The sequence below is a fragment of the Saccopteryx leptura genome, chromosome 2, assembly GCF_036850995.1.
Source record: "Saccopteryx leptura isolate mSacLep1 chromosome 2, mSacLep1_pri_phased_curated, whole genome shotgun sequence".
NCBI classification, from domain to species: domain Eukaryota; kingdom Metazoa; phylum Chordata; class Mammalia; order Chiroptera; family Emballonuridae; genus Saccopteryx; species Saccopteryx leptura.
The window spans coordinates 337,236,791-337,252,068 of record NC_089504.1 but is presented as its reverse complement, the minus strand read 5'-3'; the positions used below and the strand labels follow the sequence as shown (position 1 = coordinate 337,252,068).

The 15,278-nt window shown below is 34.9% G+C and overlaps 1 protein-coding gene and 1 pseudogene across 5 annotated transcripts in view; one reads left to right on the top strand and one right to left on the bottom strand.

Annotated features, from left to right (window-relative positions):
• NF1 (neurofibromin 1) overlaps positions 1-15,278 on the bottom strand; it is a 238,987-nt gene that overhangs the window by 169,877 nt on the left and 53,832 nt on the right. For all 5 annotated transcript variants that reach the window (XM_066363768.1, XM_066363764.1, XM_066363767.1 and 2 more), the window contains 7 exons: positions 15,033-15,139; positions 10,207-10,274; positions 9,902-9,977; positions 8,697-8,854; positions 5,737-5,910; positions 5,146-5,268; positions 4,829-4,903 (listed from right to left, as the gene is read on the bottom strand). In XM_066363768.1, the coding sequence (XP_066219865.1) occupies positions 4,829-4,903; positions 5,146-5,268; positions 5,737-5,910; positions 8,697-8,854; positions 9,902-9,977; positions 10,207-10,274; positions 15,033-15,139 (781 nt within the window). The remainder of the gene's footprint in view (positions 1-4,828; positions 4,904-5,145; positions 5,269-5,736; positions 5,911-8,696; positions 8,855-9,901; positions 9,978-10,206; positions 10,275-15,032; positions 15,140-15,278) is intronic.
• On the top strand, positions 10,489-11,047 carry LOC136394368 (cyclin-dependent kinase inhibitor 3 pseudogene; annotated as a pseudogene).

The following is a 15,278-nucleotide window of genomic DNA, read 5'->3' as shown; positions in this document are numbered from 1 at the left end:
TTTATATAAGAATGTAGTAGTATTTTTTTTAATCTATGAATTGGCTAAAAAACCATGGAAGAAAAAAATTTATGAGGTGTATTGAACCAAAAATCATTTAAAAGGAAATCTCACACTATAAATGAATTTAAGAATAGGAGTCTAATGTCTAAGAAAATTTTCAAGTGATTTCAAGAGAAAATATTTTCATCCCTGTCTCCAGTGAGATTCTATAATAATCAGTTCCACAAATTTACCTATTTGCATTACAAACAGTCCTTTTGGTCAGTGTACTTCAGATTCAGTATCTATTAGCCTCAAACCAAAGAGTTAAAAAAAAAACAAAAAGAAACAATTTATCAGGCAATCTATAATTATAATGTATCATTATCAAAGGTATAACTTTAAAAGATACTCTATACATCAAATTTATACTCCTTTTTAAGCTAGTCATTGAAAGGTTACTGATGCTTAATATTTTTAAAATGAGTCAAGATAGGTCTTTATTTATAAAAATAAATGTCCTATTGATGTGACTTCTGATACAGACACACTCCACCTTCACACATGCAGTACCCGTTAAGAGTACAGGAGGATGCACGACCACTTCACCGTCCACACAGAGGCATGCATGAAGTACCGCTCCAGGCATGCTTTAACCCACAGAGCAGCTCAGCCACTTACAGCAGTGCCAAGTCCATGCTTGAAAGTGCTCTATATATTCAATTGTAGACAAAAATATTTTACAATTAAAGTAACTAGCCATAAAATATCCAAAAAGTACACACTTGGATTTATTAAATACAAGTTTTAAGCATTTATGTAAAATTATCCACTCTAATAAATGAAACGTTTTTAGTATTATAAGCCAAAGGGTGAGGGGGAGTAATACTTTATTTCTGAACTACACATAAAATTGAGGGGGAAATGATCTTTTTTTTCCTAATGGCCTTGAAAGCAAACCCTGAGGGTACACTGTACTGTCTCATTACATTGGTAAAAGTAAAAAATTTTCAAGTTTTTAATACAAACATAACTTATCTGCAATTAGATTCATTGAACTATCCCTTTTGGGACAAATTGTATTTAATGTTACTCCTACCTGTAATTTAACTCACTGGTACTCAACTGAGGGAAGTAGTATTCCTTCAGGCAATTTCTTGTTCATAATGTCTGGGTGTGGGAAGAGGGAAGTGGCAGAAATAGCATTTTAATGAAATACGGACCAGTGATGCTAAACATCTTGCTTCGCACAAAGCAGCCCTGAAAAGGATTGTCCTGTCCAAAATGCTACTAGTACCCCATGAAAAAATTAAATGTGTCACTAAGCAGCTTTATTAATAGTTATTTTACCCCTGCAGAAATGGATAAAAGAAAATTTGGGCAGACTTTCCTTTAACCCAACAGAATCCAAGGCAAATAAAGATGAAGATGTATTTTTAACTCGCTGTTAAAATGTAATCTGATGATAATAAAGAGGACAAATACACCTAAGTCATCAATGACTAAAGTTCTTTTGAAAGGAGGAAAATGGGTAAGTTAGCCAATTTACATACATGTGATTATATCTATAATATAAATAGATAAAAGTGGAGCTATGGTAAATAACACTTGAGAACCTTCAAAACATGACTTCATAATCAGAAGAACAGGATTTTTTTTTTTGGACATACTGTTCTTTTTTATAACAGAAGATGCTGTTATTATTTTATACAGTCAAATGTTTTATTTACTGCTTTATCATTCCATTCTTTATCTCTGACTTTCCAACTAGAGTCACTTTCTTTTGTTTGAAGTACATCCTGGAGAATTTCTCTGGGCAAGGGTCTGGTGTTTGTCAAGCCCCTTCTATTTTTAGTCTAATTTTTTTTACATTTTACTCACCAGAAAGATATTTTTCTCTGGATGTATAATTGAATGATTCTTCTTTTCTCTAGACATGTGGAAGGTATTTTTTCATTGATTTTGGTTTCTCAGGTTTATGTTGAGACACTATGTCTGTTAGTCTCTCTATATGAAAGGCTGGATTTTGTCTACTGTCAGTCTACCCCATAAGGACAAGGAATCCTTGTACAAATTCCCTGGGGTTGGGAAAATGTCTGTAGGACAAAGATGACCAAAGCTTTCCTCTCTGGGTTCTTGCCTTTCTTTTTTAAAATTTATTGTATTAACATGGTGTCATGTGTCCCACTCAACATAACAGCCTCTACATCCCTCATCGTGCTGCCCCAGTGCCCCATGCAAAGTCTCTTTCCTCCCTTTTCTGCCCCTCCCCCTACCTCCACAACCCTTTCCCTCTAGCTATTGCTACCCTGCTGTCTGTATATATGTTACATGTATATGATTCTGGTCAATCCCTTCACTTTCTTTGATCCCGTCCCCTCTTCCCCCTTCCCACTGGTAGGTGTCCATCTGTTCCCTCTCACCCTACCTCTGTTTCTATTTTGTTCCTCAGTCTATTATGTTCATTAGATTCCACATATAAGTGAGATCATATGGTACGTGTATTTCTCTGCCTGGCTTATTTTATTTGGCATAATAATCCCCAGGTCCATCCAGACTATCGCAAAAGGTTAATTAAGATTTCCTTCTTTCTTATGGCCACATAGTACTCCATTGTGTAAATGTACCACAGCCTTTCTATCCACTCGTCCACTGATGGACTCTTGGGCTGTTTCTGGATCTTACTATTGTAAACAACACTGCAATGAACATGGGGGTGCATATCTTCTTCTCAATTAGTATTTTAGGATTCTTAGGATATATTCCTAGAAGTGGAATAGCTGGGTCATACAGCAGTCCCATTTTTAAGTTTATGAGGAAACACCATACTGTTTTCCACCATGGCAGCATGAGTCTGCATTCCCACCAGAAGAGCAGATGAGTTCCCTTTTCTCTAAGCCCTCACCAGCACTTTTTTTTTGATTTGTTAATGATAGCCATTCTGGCAAAAGATATCTCACTGTGGTTTTAATTTACATTTCTCTAATGATTAGTGACTTTGAGCATTTTTTCATATGCCTGTTGGCCATCTGTATGTCCTTTTTGGAGAAGTGTCTATTCAGGTCCTTTGCCTTTTTAATAATTTATCTATCTATCTATCTATTTTAGAGAGGGGAGAGAGAGAGAGAAAAAGGAGGAGGATCAGAAAACATCAACTCCCACACGTGCCTAGACCAGGCAAACCAGATTTCGAACCAGCGACCTCAGCGTTCCAGGTCGACGCTTTATCCACTGCGCCACCATGGTCAGGCCTGCCCATATTTTTATTTTAAAGTGAGAGTGAAAGAGAGAGAGAGAGAGAGAGAGAGAGAGAGAAGTAGAAATGGAGGGAGGGAAGGAGAGACAGACAGGGTCAGACAGACAGGAATAAACAGATGAGAAGCATCAACTCATAGTTGCAGTACCTTAGTTGTTCATTGATTGCTTTCTCATATGTACCTTGACCACAGAGCTGCAGCTGAGCCAGTGACCCCTTGCTTAAGCCAGTGACCTTGGGCTCAAGCCAGTGGCCTTGGGGTCATGTCTATGATCCCACACTCAAGCCAGCAACCCCAAGCCGGATGAGCCCACACTCAAGCCAGCAACCTTGGGGTTTTGAACCTGGGACCTCAGCATCCCCATCTGACGTTTTATCCACTACACCACCACCCGGTCAGGCATTTTCCCATTTTTGAATTGGATTGTTTACCTGCCTAGTGTTAAGTTTTATGAATTCTTTATAAATTTTGGTTATTAATCTCATATCAGACATATCAGTGAATATGTTCTTCCATAGAGTGGGCTGTCTTTTTATTTTGTTAATGGTGTATTTTGCTGTGTTAAAGCTTTTTAGTTCAATTTGGTGGTCTAGTTTAATTTTTTTGCATGTACCTGTCCAATTTTCCCAACAACATTTATTAAAGAGACTGTCTTTACTCCATTGTATATACTTGCCTCCTCTGTCATTAATTGACCATAACAACATGGGTTTATTTCTGGTTTCTCTGTTCTGTTCTATTGATCTGTATGTGTAAGTCTACGGTCCAAATCTAATGTTTCACTCTTTCTATTGAATATATTCATATCAGAGTTGAAGGTTTCACAAGTGCCTTTCAATGAATTTGCTTATTTTTTCTGATATGGTTTTGTAACATGTAAACACTTCTTTTTAAGTGTTAATATTTCACTTATTTAAGGAAGATTAAAAAGTACAATCAAATATGGTCTCATCATTTTTTTAAAGATTTTATTTATTCATTTTAGAGGAGAGAGAGAGAAAAGTGGGGGAGGAGCAGGAAGCATCAACTCCCATATGTGCCTTGACCCGGCAAGCCCAGGGTTTTGAACCAGCAACCTCAGCGTTCCAGGTCGATGCTATCCACTGCGCCACTACAGGCCAGGCGGTCTCACCATTTTTTTAATGTGCCATCCTGGCCTACAACATAAATAACTACTACTTTTAACTTAAATAGTAAGGTGACTTACTTGTCACCTGACTTGGAAAAGCTAAGAATATTAAAACAATATGTGATATGCTTTGGGATGAAAATGTTAAATTACATTTTCAGTGGCACTGTTCTCAAGGACTTTGGATCCAAATACGTAAAATGTTTTGGGCTTTATCTTACTGAAGTACCCAAGTACCCTATTAACTCCCCCTTCTCCAATGAGGGCTCTCAGGTCAAGATTGAATATAAAAATACAATTGTATTTAAGTTACTAGATATAAATAACCACTTGAGAGAAATCTCCCTATATCATACATCTAAATTCAGAATCTTCTGCAAATGAAGAACATCTTTCTTAAAAAGAAATAGAGAAAAAAAGAGAAAAGTTTAAGTGATTTAGCAATACCTTTTGGACTTACATTAGTGATGATTCGATGGAGGGAGTTGACCAGCACATAGTGAAATGTAGAGGGGGAATTCTGAGCCAGGCAGATCTACAGAGGAAAGGAAAAAATAGTTTATTTCTGTGAGAAAAATATTCAGTAACACAAATAAGGGCAAAAGGAAAAACAAAGATTTTTTAAAAAATAGAATTTGTAAGGTCTTGAAATTAACAATGGTATATAATATTGAGCAATACCAGTGCAAGTGTAACCTATTCATTTTTCTAGTCTTTTCACATTGATAAAGGATCAATAACATCAATAAATATAACTGAATGAAAGGCAATGCTTACCTTAAAGTGTTGGTTGTTGTGAGGGCTTATACGAAAGCAAGAAACAAGGCAGTCGATCATGAGATCCACATCAGCAGGCTGACTGCCTCTTGAGAATGGTTTACTTGGATTAAAAAGCAGGTTCTATGAAAATCCCAAAAGAAAACAAAAACCTTAAACAGTCATGCGGTGTTTCTTTTACTAGTATTTAAAATAACAAATTCTCATCCACACAGATGGCAGGAACAGTCAGTAGTCAAAGAAGCACGAAGCACTAATATTGTGGTTCATCGGTCTGATAAAATTCTTACTATAACCATACAGAATTCCTTTTAGGTCCTAATTTATATATTATTTTAAAACTAAGTCTGAATACTTAGGCTAATTTAAGAAAACTGGTTAATTGTTTTCTTCTTATTCTACATCACTTTATTTGGCCCGAGGAACGTAGTAACAACAAAAGCAGGTCCTGTGAATAATTATCAAAGAAGACTCACAACTTGAGTGTTAGCTATGATCTTCGACAATGATTTAGTTTAATACTTATACTTGAAGTTTATTTCTCATTTAATTTTCTTAAAGCTTACAGTAAAGAAATACTAAGCATGTTACCTTAAGATCTACCACCATGGACTGAACAAGTAGGAAGATAACGGAGTTGTCTTCCCAATTGATATAGGTACTCGCTTTACACAGTTTCACACAGGCAATTGCAGCACTTTCAGTCAGCTGCCTGCTCCCACCATGGCCAGCGAGGGCTTTCCGCAGACTGTCCAGAAACAACTTCTAGAGAATTCAAATAGAGGGAAAAAATAATATAGGAAGTTTCTCCATTTCAGATTTATCTAATTGAGTAGCAAATTATCAGCCTCTAAGAACTCTAAAAATATATAATATCTGTGGGTTTTAATTTCTCAATTTAAGTAGCTGTCATTTAAATATTTCTCAAATCCAAAAAACAGAAAGCAGAATCTTTTCTTCATGTTCTTTGTTGAATTATTAAAGAAACATAAGAAACAATCCTTTCCAAACAAGGTAGTTGACTTCTCAACCCAGAATTCGGCTAATCATATTCCCTTTTTTATCTTTAATTTCTAATTATTATACTGTCTTGGTTATGGTCTATGCCAAACTGTTCATTTTTATTTAAAACTCCACAATATATTCAACCTTCAGCCTTCTAAGAATATACCTAAGGCTGATCTATTGCTATAAATTCTATTCCTCACAAAAGGTATCTTTTCTTGTGATCTCAAACCTTCCTTGTACTAACACATTTCTTCCTTTGGCTTTTCCCCTAAAAGAAAAGTTCGTATCTCCACTTACGTGTATTCGCAAGCACAACATGTCAAAAGCTAAACTCACCAAACAGCAGCAAAATATACATTCTTCTCAAGTACACAAGGAACAATGTCCAGAACAGACCAGATGTTAGGCAACAAAACAAATCTTAACATATTTTAAAAGATTAAAATAATACAAAATATCTTTTCTGATCACAATGAAATGAAACTAGAAACCCTAACGGCAGAAGGAAAACTAGAAAATTCACAGATAAGTGAAAATTAAACATCATTATTTAAAGAAAAAAATCACAAAGGAAATTAGGAAATAGCTTGATAAATTAACATGAAAATACAACTACTATAAAACTTACGAGATATAGTGAAAGCAGTGCTAAGAATTTATACTTGGAAACTCTCACATTAAAAAAGAAAGTTCTCTAATCAGTAACTTAACTGTATACCTTAAAAAACTAGAAAAACAGCAAACAAAACCTAGAGCTAGAAGATAATAAAGATTCAGAGCAAAGATAAATGGAGAATAGAAAATAAGAGGAAAAAAATCAACCACCACCCTATATATGTATGTTTATTTTCATATTAATGTTTGTACAAACAAGTAGTTTTGAATGGAAGGGTACATATCAACCATTAACACTGGCTCATTCATAAGAAATGTGACTAGAAGAGAGAATACATAAAAAATAAATAATACTGTTTAAAATCCAGAAAGATTTAAAAATCTAAATTTTATAACCTAAAAATGGACTAGAGAAAATTGTAAAAGTCTATTTCAAAATATCTTGGGAAGTTCCAGACACAAAAGTCACATATTATGTAATTCCATTTATACAAAATGTCCAGAAGAGGCAAATCCAGAGACAAAGAGTAGATCTGTGCTGCCAGAGGCTGGGGTGAGCTGGGAACAAAGAGTAACTGCTCGTGGGTACGCGCTTTCTTTGTGGGGCGATGAAAATGTTCTGTAATTAGATATGGTGATGGCTGCACAACTTTGTGAATGTATTAAAAACCCCTTACTGTACAATTTAAAAGGGTAAATTGTATGGCACATAAATTGTACCTCAATAAAATGAATAAATATAAACCTCAGGGAGAAGTCTGACAAAAAAAGCTAGGAGACCAAAAAAAAAAAAAAGCAAGACTAAGTTGAATACATACATGTTTGAAATATCTAAATAGCAACAAAACAAAAACCCACAAAGTTTACAAAGAGAAACTAAGTAAAAATGAGAAATTCACAGAAGACATACAAATCATCAATTAACACCTGGAAAAATATAGTTGTAATTATTAAGAATTATTAAAATATAAATTCACTGAAATATTACTAAATTTATATTAGCTTTTTGCCTACATTTATTTTCCCAATGAATAACAAAAATTACTATTTTGAAGGGCTCCAAAACAATCTACCAGGAACAATGGTGTCCTCACAATAGAAAAGGTGAGATGCAGACCTAACTGGAGTACTACAGCAACACAGACTCTCAAGGAGCAGAGTTCATTTATTTACTCATCAATGCATAAATTCTCTGTCCAAGATTTCTATAAAGTATTGACTCATTCAGCTGAGTCTGAACATCATCTATGGCAAGTCATTCAGAAGCCCATTTCATGTTTAGTCAGCTAAGAGTATTTCTCCCAAATCGGCAAAAGAAAAAAAAAATGTATTAGCAAAACAAATGGCACACAGAAATTCAAATAAAACAGTAAGATTAATATCCAGGTCTTAACCTTTAAAAATTATAGTGGCCATTAGAATTACTAGTTGTTATAGTGCCACTTGTATTATAAGTGGCATATGTGGTATTCTGCTGTCCTACCCAAATAAATGCTTTGACAACTATTCTAAAATACCTAAGAGGAGTTACTAGACAATTTCATTAGCACTGAGTGAACACATACCTGAGTAGATGCAAATACACCACAAAAGTGATGAGTGCTAGTAGGGCAACCCTTGCAAGTGACTGTAAGAGAAACTATGCTTAACACTGACAGAGTATCATTTCGTCTTTTGTAGTTAAATAAATAAACTAAGGATTGTTTTAAATCTTTAATAAATGGTATCATTTATTTTACCTCCAAATAAATTTAGGTACAAGTATGTCTCTGATAAGGACAGCACACATAGAGACCTAACATGATTATAATTAGAAATGGTCCCCTGAAATATCATGCTTACAGAATGCTAAGCCTGAAGTAATATACACTTTGAGTAAAATAAACTGCTTCACATCTGGTCATATGAAATAATTTTGCCTTCCTCACCTTATTCATGTTGTTTTCATCAACTACATCCTTGGATATATCCTGGATTATTTCTGGACACAAGATAAGAAGAATGATTTGTAGTGGCCAAACTGCTGCTTTACGTTTGGTGCTTTCAGCAAAACCATCCACCAAGTCAAACAGTTTTTCTGCACACTCTATGTGAAAAATATAAATATTAAATTATATTATTAGGTGAGAAAATCTCTTGCATTAAATTAAAGGCTGGCATTTTCCAAAAATCCAAAGGCTACATTTTTAGAATATAAACTTGGAAGTTCACTAAAACAATTAAACAAATTCATTCAGGCAAGCAGACAAGCAATATGTATTAGAAGAGCTGTCTTGATCCATCCTAGAAAACCCCCATTTTAGAATGGCCAAACTTTGTTTAGTCTTGATGAACAGGCTCTTATGCGAAGATGGACTGCTTCAGGGATCTGTATTCTCTGCCTTGCTGTTGTGTTTGGAGAATTCTAGGTAAAACTACAGTACTACTTTACATACACCTCCCTAAATACAAAATAAAGCCTCAGAGCACAATAAAGTACTTCTTTACAATAAAGAGCCATCAAACATCCCATCCACAACTCTAACTGAAGAGTAGCGCTTCATTTCAAATGTCTTTATCTATTTGCTCAAGGAAAAGAAAGTGTTGAGGCTAACGCAGAAATATAAGAGGAAGATAATATTTCCTACCTGATATCAGTTGACAACATGAAAAAGTTCCTTAATAACAAAAAAAAAACCTGGAAAGTGATAAGCTGCCCTTGCCAGTTGGCTCAACAGTAGAGTGTCGGCCCAGTGTCTGGATGTCCCAGGTTTGATTCCCGGTCAGGGCATACAGGAGAAGCAGCCATCTGTTTCTCCACCCTTCCCCCTTCTCCCTTCTCTGTCTATCTCTCTTTCTCTATGGCAGCTATGGCTCAGGTGGAGCAAGTTGGCTCTAGGGCATTAAAAATAATTCAGTTGCCTAGCAACAGAGCAATGGCCCCAGATGGGCAGAGCACTGCGCCCCTAGTGGGCTTGCTGGGTGGATCCTGGTTGGGGTGCATGTGGGAGTCTGTATCTGCCTCTCTGCTTATCACTTAAAAAAATTTTTTTAATAAATTAAAAATAAAAAAAGGAAAAAGAAAAGTGTTAAGTTTTTACCTCATAAGTAAGAGTTTAAAAGACAAAAACAAACAAAACAATCTTATCCTTACCAGCCATATCAGTCTGTGGAATTTGGTATAGCTTTGTAAATTCATCTGGATAATTTTCAACCCAGTTCCAAAATGCCTGCAAATGATAAAACATACATTTTTATATAAAAGCAGGGATATTTTCTTAACATAGTAAATAAAATGTCACACAACTCCAATTATATCACAAACTTCAAATTTCCTTTATAAGCATATTGCAATGCATCTTCCAAAAAAATTAATGTAAAATTATCAAAATCATAAAGAAAGCAACATTTATAGCTAAAAATTAACAAAATTTTAATACCAGAGATGTTATAACTTACTTTTTCCAGGCTATTTATAACTGCTAACTGTGCAACCTTCTTTAGGGCTTTAAATTTAAATGCTGTTTCTGAGGGGGGAAAAAGATTTAAAATTAACTCTAGATTAATTATTTAAAATAAATGCAATTCAGAGCTACTAGTTAAAAAAACAACAAAGAAAACACTTTTGTTCCAGGATTATTTGTAAGCTATTTTAAGACAAAAACAATCTAAACCAAAAACTCACTGGCTATATCCACTAAAAACAAAACTCCATAAAAAGTAAGCATGAACAGTCAAGATATGGGGCAGCCTAGTTCACTGCAAACAAGTTAGTTTGATTCATCAGAGGAAGAGCCTATGAAAAGACTCTAGTCAGATATCATGGCTACCTCTGTCACAGGTGAATTGTTTTCAGTTTCTTGGTTTATGTGCTCTTCTAAGTTGTAAATTTAAATATAATAGGAGAAATATTCAAAAAGATACAGAAGAACTAAAGAGCTCTGATATACATATCATTTTCTGCACCAGAAAGGAACTGTCAAAATATAGAGTCCCAAACCTTGTGGACCTCTACCAGCAGTAGGGAATTATCATTCATCATCATCATCCAATCTCAGATGGAGGGACTTCTGACATAGCCAGCTGCTGTGAAATAATGGAGGAGCTTGCAATCTGCCTTAGAAATTACCAAAAAACCTAAATACAGTTATGGAGGAGCATGGAGATCTTGTCTTGCAGCCGTCCACTTATCTCCTACTATATCTGTCCGACACACAATTATCTTCATGAGTTCTGGGACAAGCTAGCTACACACCTGCCATCAACAGATTCACTATCAAGATCTGTATCTAGAAAATAAAAAAGAATTCCGAACATCATGTATATATGACCATGTTTGAAATGTAAGAGTTCTTTAACATTAATTTGTATTGAAGTTAAACTATTTTTTTAGATTTTATTTATTGGGCTTTAGAGAGAGAAGAGGAGAGAGAGAGATGGAGAGAAAGAAAGAGAAAGAGGAGGGAGAAGTGGGAAGCATCAACTTATAGTAGTTGCTGCCAGTATGTGCCTTGACCAGGCAAGTTCAGGGTTTCAAACCAGTGATCTCAGTCAACATTCCAGGTCAACATTTTAGCTACTGCACCACCACAAGTTGGGCTAAACTATTAATGTTATTAACCTGAATGTAAATGTGTATGTGCAGATATTCCTGAAGCTTTAATTAATAAAAAAAAAAGTAAATATGCCTTTCACTTCAAAGGTTGATGTGTTTTTCTTCCTTTGTTTTTAATAACTTGCTTTTTGAAAGAAATATAAAACACGTGGTCATTGTACAAAAATCAAAAAGTATAAGATAGTCTAAGGGAAATTTAAGACATCATCCATGATTCTACTACTCGGAGACAATCACAGTTAATAGTTTGGTGAATTTTCTTACATCCATTTTCGTATGCACCTAAACAACAAATATATTTACCATAACAGATCATATAAGCTATCAAACCTATTCTTTTCATTTCACATAGTATCCTAACCTTTTTCATAGCATTAAAAATTCTTCATAAATTTATTTGATGGCTCTATCTACAATAGTAGATATCTAAATTAATCACCAGATGTTATGTGATGTATTTATTAAATGCTATATATTCTACTTCTTAAATATCAAATCAAATTGGTCCCCCTACTCCCAAATTCTATGCAGACCTCCACTATCTTCATCATTTTTCACTCACATTACTACACAACTAAGTCCCAGAATTTCATATAACCTTTTACCAAGCCATCCTGCAAATTTTAAGCAAAATGGCCTATCTAAAATAAAATATTAATCCCACCTTAAAGCCTTTTCATCACTTCTAATAGCCACTAAATTAAAGCCTCATAAGCCATAAACACAACAGTGTAGGAGTTAAGCACTCTGGCTCTAGAGATGGACAGATGTGAACTGAATTTTTACCCTGCTACTCACTAACTCTATGACCTGAAAAATATCTCCTAACCTCAATTTCCTCATCTGTACAGGGGATGATAATACTACTACCTGCTTCATAGGGTTACTGTGAAGATGGAAAAGAAAAGGTATGTAAACTACAGAGCATGATATGTGGACCATACTGAAAATGCAACAAATATTACTATATTTTTATTAATATAATCTGATCTACTCTTGTACCTCCCTTTCTTTGTTCCACAAACAAATATATATATTTCTTCCTTCACTTTATGCTCACCCTATTTGAGTTTGCCGCATTGCTTTGTAAATAATCTGATAATTAAATCTTTGCCTCATCAACCAGGCCATGAGCTCTATGGGGACAGATTCACTACATTATTGATATTAATCCTTGTAAACCCAGCACTTGGCATGGTTTCTTCCATAGTTTCTCAACATGCTGTTGAACAGAACTTAAAACACATTATTTTTTTTACTATTCATTTTACAGAAAATTTCCATTCCTTTTACCATTGTCACCTAGAGCCATCTTTTGCTAGTCAATTTAATATTGGCTTTATACTTGACACATTTATCAGCATACACTCTAAATTTATATTCATGAGAAAGCTGTATTCGATGGAAATACCTTACCACAATAAAAACAGTCATTTATCCACACATTTAGTTTCTCTTACTTGGACATGTAGAACTATCTCAATTAATTATTATGGATTACACATTTCTAAGAAAAGAGAGGTTTTAAACAAATACCTATTCATGGGCAGCCTGGCCTAGATTTATATTCAAGTTTTTTCTAAAAAGTTAAGAAAAATCATAAAATCCCACTTACATTTCTTAAATTTTAAACAGAAATCTCTAAATTGTATCATTCACTTCCTAAACTTCTCATGTTTAATGATAGATACTATAATCTGGAAAGTTCAACTATTAATTGAGTGATGCATTATAATCTAAAATAATTGCTAAGCAACAGTCCAAATCTTGATGAGATAGTTAAAATTCATTTTTTCCTTTATTAAAGTTACTGAAAAGTGATTTAACTGTTGCTTGATTTTATAATGGTAATGACCTAAAATCATAAATTCTGAACCAGGGTAATATAGATGGACACAGTCTTACAATATTCATTTATATAGACATAGTCTCTTTAGATCTCTGATGAACTAGTGATTGAGTTTAAAGCAAATATTAAGAAAACTGAACAACATATTTTCAAAATTACATCAAAGAACTGTTGAGGTTTTCAAAATTAATATAACTAAATCTCCTTTTAGGTCAAACATTAAAAACATTATTGACAATTCCTTAATCAATATACAAAATAAAATAAAAAGGGTGATTCATAACATTTCACTTTTGAGTTAGCCAGGATCCAATATTACATAAAACTAAGAATAAATATTTTGTGTGAAATGAATTTAGGTATTTATACTCAAATTATTAATATTGCTCATTGATATTTGATTTATATCAACACTTCCTCACTTACCACAAAGATTCAATTCTTTCTGACAGTTTATTTCAATCAACATAATCATAAAAAGCATTGCCCAAAGATTTATAATCACAAATGAGGAATTATAATATCCCTATGTGGGACTACTATTGACATGTCCTACAAGGAAGCCTAACTAGGCACTAAAAGCATAAGAGACTTTGTAATACTGCAAAGTCAGTAAGTAAATAACAGCTGAAAACAGAAGTGATAGAAATGAGATTCCTCACTGATGGTTGTCAGAGGGGATGGGGATCTGGGGCTGGCTGAAAAAGGTGAAGGAATTAAACAAAGGATAAAGGACTTATAGAAACTTGACAGCAGTGTGGAGATAACAGGGAAAAGGGAGGAGGAGGAGGAGGTGAAGGAGGGCAATGGGGGGATAGATGGTGATGGAGGGGGACTTGAATTGTGGGGGATAAACACCCACTACAGTGTACAGGTGATGTGTTATGGAGTTGTACACCTGAAACTTGTATAATTTTATTAATCAATGTCACCCCAATAAAGTCAGTAAATTTTTTTTAAAAGAAAGAAATGAGATTTCTGATTCAACTCCTCTCATCATAAGATCACAATCTTCTGGTTCCTTCATCTTCTGAAATAAAATTGTTATTCTGCTAAACTATCTGCTGTTGGCACTAAAAGCTAAACAGTAATTTCTAAAACCTATAGCTATCCATCCTTAAGAGATGAAATTCTAAATACATTAAATAGCAACACCCATTTATTTTCTTTATTAAAAGTAAAAATTGTAGTTAAAGTGGAACTTTCCATTGCCAAGATATAAGCTATAATTTTCTCTACTCTATGGCTTTCAAAGGTTCAAAAATTATTAAACTAGAAGTATTATCATCCATTTCACAGGGATATTTGCATTAAAAAACCAGTTTTTTTTTGGGGGGGGGGAGGTTTGTATTTTTCTGAAGCTGGAAACGGGAAGAGACAGTCAGACTCCCGCATGTGCCCGACCGGAATCCACCCCGCACGCCCACCAGGGGCAACGCTCTGCCCACCAGGGGGCGATGCTCTGCCCCTCCGGGGCATCGCTCTGCCACGACCAGAGCCACTCTAGCGCCTGGGGCAAAGGCCAAGGAGCCATCCCCAGCGCCGGGGCCATCTTTGCTCCAATGGAGCCTTGGCTGCGGGAGGGGAAGAGAGAGACAGAGAGGAGGGGGGGGGGGTGGAGAAGCAAATGGGCGCTTCTCCTATGTGCCCTGGCCGGGAATCGAACCCAGGTCCCCCGCACGCCAGGCCGACGCTCTACTGCTGAGCCAACCGGCCAGGGCCTAAAACCAGTTTGATGTTCCAGCTCATCACAAAAACACATTCAAAATACTGACCTTTACCCACAGTGATTATTCAAATATAGCATTAATTTAAACTTACCCTTCAGGAGTCGTTTTAATTTTGCACAATCCACATTGATATACTGTAACAGTTCTATATCATGAACATCAACATTGTCTTCTGAACAAACAGTCAATTCCTGTAACCTGAAAAGTAAAAACCAAAAATAATTTATCAATTTAAGTCTAAGGACAGTCAAAAATTCTAAATTCTACAGATTCTTCTCACCCCAATGATGAGTTTAGAAGAGAAAATACACATATAAAAATAAAAGAAAAAATATTT